The following is a 9,565-nucleotide window of genomic DNA, read 5'->3' as shown; positions in this document are numbered from 1 at the left end:
GGGGGAGTATTCGTCTCTAACTTAGTTGAAGAAAAGAAATTGAGGAGATAGCCTACAAATTTCTATGACAAAGACTTGGCAAACACATCTTGTATACCAATCTTTAGAAGGATGAGGGGAAATATATTATGTTCCACGGAATGTTAGTGAATTAAAACAGCACATTTTGAAGAAAGAAGTAAGATTCATTTTCGAGTTCCAGATTAAATAATTAATCAAAATATATTGCAAAATGTAAACCATGATAGCAAACGTAGCACAGGAAACATCAGGATTTCAACAATTACGTATTACCTGTAGACCATGAAACTTGGAAGACTGCGAGGCATTAATTGGTCGCTTTTTATAAGGACAAGCGGGCTAACCCACATATCGGGGGTTTCCAGAAATCTTGACCTACACCAAAAGTTGGCATTGCCCTACCTATAGGAGAGCTTAGGTTTCATTTGGAGTTTATATTTGTTTGGTCATAGAGAAAACTCTCCTTGTCTTTTAAAGAAACTGAACACGGGTCCAAAAACTTTAACTTCGATTTTCTCAAAACAAAATTTTTCGGGATAGCCCCCTTGTGCTTAAAGGCGACCAATTTTAGACAATATAACATTGAACAATAACAGCCATCTAGAGACTATGGAACGATGAACAAAGCGGGCAGTATTCTACAATCTACCAAAAATAAAATCAGGTGCCGGAAAAAAGGGTGCAGGGTGACACAATTTTGACAAATACATGTAGTCAGATAGCATGTGAGCAGTTAACGCAGTTGTAGAAACTAAGCACAGTTACGTGAGTCTAGCAAAGCTGTGGATAATGTGTGTGTCTATTTTGGTGAGAGTTTTACGGCGCTCACAGCTGCATTAGGTCATATGAACACACTGTGTGTAGTAAGATGTTGATTAGAATAAATAATGTTTAGACTTTGTCAACATTATGGAGCGATGTTCTGAGCAAGGTAATGTCATAGTTAAAGTTTCCCACTACATTAATCGTACTAGATACAGATGAGAAAATCCCTATCGATGTTAGTCGCCGCATGTTCAAAGTACACAACAAAGTAGGGAGTTATCAGCCGTTGATTAAGAAATAAAAATGTTTTAGTAGAGGTTTTACAACTGCATAAGGTCATATGAGCGCCAAGCTGTTGATTTAGATCGATCAACAATTTGATAATGGATCTCACAGTTGATGGGTAGTCATCGCCTAGGCTGCAAATAGAGTAGGCCTAATAACTGACGAAATCTCAAAAAGCAGTTAGTGTAGGCCTATGTAAGTGTGGTATTCCATTAAAGGTAACCTTATCCCAAAGGGTACGAAAAGACAAGAAATATCTACAATCACACAAAACGAAACTTTAGCACAGCAGAAATACCCAGAAACGGAAAAATGTTCATATACCTGTAGTATACATTTTTACACGCAAAACTATAGCTCAAGTGTCTTGCCCATGTTTTGGATAGACCAGAGAAATGTTTGCGAAGTGGACTCCGGCTGCTCTTGTCATCTGTACAGATGGGGAGTATCAGGGGTTGGGGGGGTGGTGGTGGTGGAGGAGTTAAGACAGTTCACAGGATGTCTTTTGATTTATTGCTAAAATCTCTGATACTCTGATACTCAGGGCCAACAACTTGCTCTGTTCTCAATGCTCAACAACGTTCCCACGAACACACAAAAGTAGTATCTTAGATCTACCACACCAGGCCATCAAAGGGGAAATAAAGCTTGAGTTTGAGTACATGTTTTACGACAATATCGACACAGAGGAAGAAAAAAGTGGGAGAATGAACATGCGTATAAAAAAAGTATAAGTGTGATACACCATAGAACAAAGTGTAAAGATATTGTTATACAAAGACACAGAAAACATCTAGGGGGGACTGGCCACAGGGTACAGCATTTATGTATCCATAGAGAGGAAAAGTCTGACTTACTCCAAGAGGTCCAGACTTTTAGATGCAGGGCGCGATGATGAATTTGACGAATTCTGTGCAGGGGAGAGAAAAGTGGCCGGAACCAGATGTAGGCTTCTGTGTCTTATGTGATATGTTCATTATTGTCAGCTTTACTTTTCTTTTCATATTGAATTTTTTGATGAGAGTAATACACAGTGGTGTCCAAAAGAAACTTGAAAATGTAATCACCCAGTCATCGTGTTAAAGCCTTGAGATACCTTCCCATGCAGTAACCAATTTAAAGCTAAATAAATTTCGCATCATTAGACGCATTAATAATTCATCAATGTTAAGAGACCCCTAAGATATGGTCACTCAAAACTGACCTTAACAAATCAGGCTTGGCAAAACTGTGCCAAAATCAGACAAACTTGTCTTCGCTCATGCATTGAGGGGCATCAATATTGATAGAATGGACAAAGGCCTACATTGCATATCCAACGAAAGAAGACTTTTGACTCTGCAATAAACAATATTTGATTACGATTTTCCTTCACAATAGTTTCCCACAAAACGGAAAATAGAGCAATCACTTACAGCGTACACCTTTCTTTGTTAGTTTAGGCGCTATTGGTTTTGTGTAGTGCACGTAGGCCTACCCTCTTGGGTATTTTTGACAGAATTATTTGTGAGGCAGCGTGGTGGAATCAGGCTCTCGTCAAAATAACCACAGTGAAGAAACATGCATTTTTCCGCAGGTTTGTGAATTTTTATCAAATTTTTGTTTTTTGTCTCAACATCTTTTATGCCCATTAAAGAACTCATTTCGGTGTGGATTTTCCTGAAAAAGCTTTGATTAAAGCCACGAAAGCTTAAATTTTCAGTTACAACGGACTCTTAAGCAAAGGAAATAACTAATCTTTGGAAGCCACTTTCTCACTAATTTTACCTCTGAAAACTGGTGACCCCCACCTCCTTCTTTCACAAATATCTCAACTTATATTCAAGATAAATGGATATTTTTTTCATCCAAATATAAACAAGTGGACAACCTTTAAGATGATACCAATAACTCTACCAGCCCAAAACTTGACGAGAGCCTGATTCCACCACGCTGCCTCACATTTGTCGTTTCATCCCAGATGTCAGAGAGAGTTGCAAACGAAGGTCTGAATTGGGAGCAAAGTTCCCGAAAAAAAAGGTTTCCTGCTCTACCAGAAAGCAATAGCTCCTAGACAAAAACAAAATCATACTAATGAACACGACATGTAATGTTCATTCCAGGTTTTGCCTGGTGTTTGTGACTGCTCTGTTTTTCAATCTTTTATAAAAAATGTCATCAGATGATGCTATTCATTGCAGAGACAATACATTGCACTTTTTTCCCCCATCTCCATTCCACCAATGTTAATGCACCTCAATATAGGCGCGAACCAAGGACTACTATACTCATAGTATAGTAGTCCTTGGCGCGAACACATTTTCATGTTTCTTTGATTTAGGACAATTTTGCCAAGCCAGATTTTTTAAAGGTCAATTTTGAGTGACCATATCTCTGGCGTCTCATACCGTACATGGAATATTATTGTGTCAAATGATGCAGGATTTATTTAGCTTTTTCATGAGTGGGTAATACCTGGCTTTCACACGATGATTGGGTGATTACATGAGTGGGTACTGCCTGGCTTTAACACGATGATTGGGTGATGATTACATTTTCAAGTTTCTTTAACACGCCACTGTATAATTTAATTTTTATGTATACCTGAATATTGTGTTTTTACGGTCTGTACAGCCAAAGAAAGTTCCCTCTGGGACAATATAGTAGTATCTTATCGTATCGTATCTTATTATATCTTATCGTGTCTGATATCGGGAAACTTGATGGTCTGGGTGTAACACAAGGACAGGACAACAGCTGATCGGTTACACATCAGCAATACATAAGTAAATAATAAATAAATAATTAAATAAATTTGATTTTTTCATAAAATCTATAAAACCATCACCCTCCTCTGCCTCTCTCAAGGTGACAATCCATATGAGCGGCACGGCACGGCACGGGACGACACGGCACGGCAGCGAGACGATATGTGCGGTACCGCAAGTCACATTAAATCCATATGTGCGGCAGCGGAACGGCAGCGGGACGAAATGTGCGACATCGCAAGTGGCAAATTCAACAGGGGAAGGCATGTTGGCGCCTTTTTTGTTTTGAGCAGCATGGCACCTGCCCAGTCCAAACTGTCTAGGTTAATGAAACAAGAACGAATACTGCTGGTGATCTGGCTCCTGGTTAATAAGAAGAAAGAACGTAAAAGACATCGAAGGCAGCGTCGATTTTGGGTGCATGAACTTCTGAAAGAGTAACTTCGCCAGTATTGTAAAGTTACAATTATCTTGATCTTTTGTCACTAGCATAACGAACAGGTCCATCCATTCCTGTGCCATTCTGGACAGCCCACAAGGCAACATTTGGGCATATCAAGAAAATGGGTGGATGAACGACGACATAGGGGTGTAATGGTTTCAGAAAGTTTTTCATGTCAAATGATTTGACTGCATCACACAGAGATTCTTCACAGTCAACCCTATTCCGCCACATTCATATTTTTGTCTGTGGCAGAGCTGCGGCAGCGGCAGAATCGCTCCTGGGTGCGATTTTTACTGTCCCGCTGCGTGCCGCTGCCGTGCCGCTGCCGTCCCGCACTTATGGATTCAGACATTGATATTCCTGTTGGAGCGATTTTTATCGTGCCGCTGCCGCTGCCGTCCCGCACTTATGGATTGTCAGTCCAACATTTCCCCACACTCTATTTTCGCCGTTTTTCTCTCTCTCCCAGTGTTCACGTTTTTCTCTCTCTCCCAGTGTTCACGTTTTATGTCTTTGAGTCCCGACAGCTCCCTCCTTCTACTTCTAGCAAGTTCACTTTGACGTGGACTGTGCTCGTTCTGTAAACACAGAAACTGTGAACCAATTATTTTGTAGGCCAGCCCCATTTGGCCGTTTCTAAAGACAAGCGAGCTAACCCAAAGTGGGCATTGCCCTACCTAGAGGAGAAGTTTGGTTTCACCCGTGTGTACATTTGTTTGGCAACAGAAGAGAAAATTCTCCTCGTCTTTTCAAGAAACTGAACAAGGGTCCGAAAACTTCACCTTCGATTTTCTCAAAACAGCATTTGTTTGGATAGTCCCCAAACCTTGTGCTTGAAAGCGGTCATTCCTCTGAGACAAAAACTCAAATGTCGTGCTGCTTTAGCCAATCACAAGAGGGATCAAAAGCTTTCCACAGACTTTTATTGTTTGTTTGTTTTGTTTTCTTGCTTGTTTATGTTTTAAAAATTGTACTGCAACCTGTTCTGTGTGACATACGGAGTTCACAGCAATTAGGCCCCTGTGTTTTTCACCCAACTGTTTTATTCTGCTGGTTATACTAAGCTAATGGTCTGGAGAACGTGAATAGTTATGATCAGGCTCATGAAAACACACACGTGACATCACACAACGGCTACTGTCAACTATTACGTCACGTTTAGTTGTGCACACTAGTCCTGCGTATTGGATTGTTTGGGAAACTCAACTGTCTCGGAGAAATGAAGAATGTGGGATGTAGGGGAGATAGTTAGTGATGACAATAGTAGCAAACGGGGAAAAGTGAGAGGTTGGGGAGGGGCTGGAATAGGGAGAGAAAGAAGAGGGGAGAGATGGAGGGAGGGAGAGAGAGAGAGAGAGAGAGAGAGAGAGAGAGAGAGAGAGAGAGAGAGAGAGAGAGAGAAAGAAAGAGAGAGAGAAAGAGAGAGAGGGAGAGAAAGTGTGTGTGCTGTGTGTGTGTGTGTGTGGGGTGGGGGGGGGGGGGGAGACACACAGACACGCGTATATAACGTGTAATAATGTGTATACATGTTGCAAGATATCTATCTATATTGTTATAATATAGCATTGTATTATATAACCATTATATCATTATACCAGTACAGTACGTGCAATTGTATTGTCTACATTTTTCTATGTATAAATACAGGATTATAAATATTTATTTTTACAATTATTATACAAAATTGTATAATAGAAATATTATACAGTATACCGGTACATGTTATTGTTGTCTATGCTTGTTCGTGTATTCGTATACGTACAATCATTTACTGTACTCCTAATTTTTAAAAATATCCGAAAAAAGACATCAAGGAATGTATCAAAATGTTTGCTCTGAAAGTGTCACCAACGCGTACTGCAAAGCTTTCTAAAGGAGCAAAACCTCCACGTGCAGCACGGAAATCCTAGGGGAATTATTGCCCAATTTGCTATTTTTTCTCGACTTGTGTGCAACCCCAAGGACATTCTTCAGTTAAAATTTCTGGTGCACGTCACAAACCGGCGTACGGTCTCGAACTGTGCTCACTTTGGTGACAATATAAGCCACCGTTTGCGTAAAATCCGGTATCGCATCAACATACCACCAAGACGAAAGCTGAGAGACTTTGATTGTGCAGCGCTATGGCATGTCTGCAGGATGGAGTTGGAGCCCAAGAAGTCGCCAGAAGGCTTGCAGTGTCACACTCTGTCATTGTCCGCCTGAGGTAGCGCCATCAAGCCACTGGATCAGTCCAAGAACGCCCATGTGCAGGTCGACCCAAGAAGACAACAGAGTCTTTGCAAGTGGTCCTTAACTTTTGTTGAAATCTGTATTATGTAGCCAATTCCTCGGTTACACATTGTCATGGCAAAGAGTTTGGCAAGCACATGTACTCGTAAGACGTTCCAAGGTCTAGCAGTAGGCTACTTTGATTCACCACAGCATTACAGCAAGCTTCTGTTCGCTTAATGTCGTCGGAATTTTAGGTGTGTATACATTCACATCGACACAGTTTGCATCATTTAGGATGGGGGCTTCCGATCCTGCCTGTCAGGGACAACCCGGGCTGAGAGGGATACAACTTCCCAGCAGACAGGCCCAGGCTGAGAGGGATACAACATCCCAGCAGGCAGACCCGGGCTGAGAGGGATACAACATCCGGCAGTGTCCCTCTCAGTCCACGTTGACCTTGACAGGCACTGCCAGAAGCCCGCCTCCTAAATGATCTAGGTTGTCTCGATGGGGACGTAAACACGTCTACATTATTTTAAATCATAAAACATCTCTGTGTATTCTATTCCGTAAGACAGACAAAAACCTCAGACAAGACAATAAGCTCAGGATGTTAGATGAGCACGCATGCACCCACAAGGGCAGACAAGATGAGAAGATGCACAAGCAAGGCCTACAGTTGCCTGGAGAATGTACACAGACTAAAGCGTAATCCTCGCATGGCTGTCAAACTTAATCGCTCAAAGGGGGTGGAGGGGGTAGAGTCAAATTGCACTAAAAGTTTGTGGGGCCAACTGGTTAAACACTCCTTTTGCAGAGGAAAAACTAAACCTTTTTAAAACAATTATGAATCATGAATTAAAATAGACACAAGTTAAAACAACAATAACAAATCAAGGCATACCAAATTTCGCTCTTGAATTTAATTATTATTTTATCAGAGCTGTATGTTTAACATCTTCTCTTGGCCACAAGTTTGTTTATGTTTTTGGTTAAGGTTCTGTGTTATGGAGATTCTTCTGATGGACTTCCCTACATTTTCTCGAAGACAGGCTATCATTAAATTGCCTGGTTGTGTTTGCCAGGCCATATGTGGCCTGTGCGCCTTGATTTGATACGTTTTGAGAGCAGCGAGGATATATGCGTGCTAGGATGGATGGTAGCTTCATTATGATGGGCACCGAAATCACAACACACTGAGACAAAAGGAAAGTGGGTCAACTGAGAGCTCTCGGTATGGCCACATTGACTGACCGAAGTTTAGCAGTAATTCATGCACAGCTGAAAACTATTTCTGAAACACTCAGTCAAAGCGGATCTTTGTCCGAGATGTGAATTGTGTTTGTTTGATTGTATTTGTTTCTGTATCACCCCTCCCCCTACATTCCTTTTTACTTCTTTTTTGCATTTGTACTCCGTTACTCCCCTCCCCTCCCCCTCTATTTTTTCCTTCCCTTGTGTATTCCTCTTTCTGTACTCGCCATTATTTACAAGATGTCTACACCCCCCCCCCCCTTTTTTCCAACAAACAAACTAAACAAATGCTTAAGTGGGTATGACACGTTCAGTTAAAGCTGACAGTATTCCGTCCTCTTTGTGAAAAGAAAATAATAATCTTCAAATGCCAGATCTGCGACAGCTTCGGTGATCATAGTTCTTCATTCACCCTCTTGCTTGAATGCTCTAAAAAAAAAAAAAAAAGCAACATTATCTTGACATATCCCCGTCACCCATCTGTTTAGGCTCTCCAAGTAAGTTGTTCTGGGTCTGCCCCTGCCTCGTTTGCCTTCAATTTTGCCAGCGAGAAGCAAGTAATAAATGGGGCAGTCTCCATAAACGTTATTATTCTTTTTGTGACTTTTCAAAATTCAGAAAAAAGTTTATAATTGCCAGTGTTATCTCCGGCAACGACAGGGCTTTATCCCCCCGGTAGACGACAACAACGACAGACGTGGGGTACAGTCAGGTCTTTGGGTGTCCGGCTGCTGGACTGTCTGATAAAATTCAGGTTGATCACCTTATTGAAAACTATATCCTATCATAAAAATACTAGCACAGTCGGCACCAGCGTACCAAAGAGAACAAAAAGACATTGTTTTGCTGGATTTTGAAGTTCACAACGATAGAAGAATGAATTTTTTCAAGATTGCATCCTGTAGTATGTTCTAAATCGCAAAGAAGACGGTCAACTGTCAGTTTTAAGTGAACGTGTAATACCCCCTTAAGGGGACAGCCAACTATCAGTTTTAACTCTAATACCCCTTTGAGGGCAGGAACAGCTAAATGTCAGTCAGTTTTAACTGAACGTGTGAGAGCCCCTTAACTGGACAGGCAACTGTCAGTTTTAAGTGAACGTGAAATACCCCCTTGAGGGTACAGCTGTCAAGTTTTTGCTGTGCGTGTGATAGCCATTAGTGTAACTGTCACGTTTTAACTGAACGTGTGAGAGCCCCTTAAGTGGACAGGCAACTGTCACGTTTTAACTGAACGTGTGAGAGCCCCTTAAATGGACCGGCAACTTGCAACCTACCTCAGAATGGCAAAGTTCTAGCTGACAATTTCGCCAGTTTTCAGTTACTGAGACCACAAGGTCAGCAAACAAATGATCTATCTGCTCTATCAAAATAGTAAGATTATTCGGAGTCGTTATCTATCAGGATATTCTAAGAATTGCTTTCGAAAAAGCTTGACATGTTGTTAAACTCAAAATCTTTTACGTCAAATTTCTCAAAAGTATGTACTGAGAAGAATTTTGTGATTCAGGGGTAATGAACTGTCAGTTTGAAGTGAACGTGTGATACCCCATGAGAGCATGACTGCCGACAGACGGATTTTTGCTGCACGTGTGAGATCCCCTTAAGTGGACAGACAACAGTGTAACTGTCAGTTTGAAGTGAACGTGTGATATCCTGTTTGGCGACGCACCTTCGTAGTCAATCTTTCCGTCCTTGTTGACGTCAGCCACCCGGATCATGGCCTTGACCTCTTCCTCAGAGAGAGGCTCTCCCAGCTTGGTGAGGACTCCCATCAGCTCTCGGGCGTCGATGAATTTGTCGTTGTTTTTGTCGATGAGTCTGGGGGGGGGGGC

The 9,565-nt window shown here is 41.5% G+C and overlaps 1 protein-coding gene across 1 annotated transcript in view; it reads right to left on the bottom strand.

Annotated features, from left to right (window-relative positions):
* The window catches only part of LOC101862754 (calmodulin-like protein 3), a gene marked incomplete at its 5' end in the record, with an annotated part of 11,967 nt that overhangs the window by 1,341 nt on the left and 1,061 nt on the right, over positions 1-9,565 (bottom strand). Inside the window, 1 exon segment of the mRNA XM_013087883.2 lies at positions 9,403-9,551. Within this exon segment, the coding sequence (XP_012943337.1) occupies positions 9,403-9,551 (149 nt within the window).

The sequence above is a fragment of the Aplysia californica genome, unplaced genomic scaffold (genome assembly GCF_000002075.1).
Source record: "Aplysia californica isolate F4 #8 unplaced genomic scaffold, AplCal3.0 scaffold00652, whole genome shotgun sequence".
Classification (NCBI taxonomy): domain Eukaryota; kingdom Metazoa; phylum Mollusca; class Gastropoda; order Aplysiida; family Aplysiidae; genus Aplysia; species Aplysia californica.
This window is presented reverse-complemented; position numbering and strand designations above follow the sequence as displayed.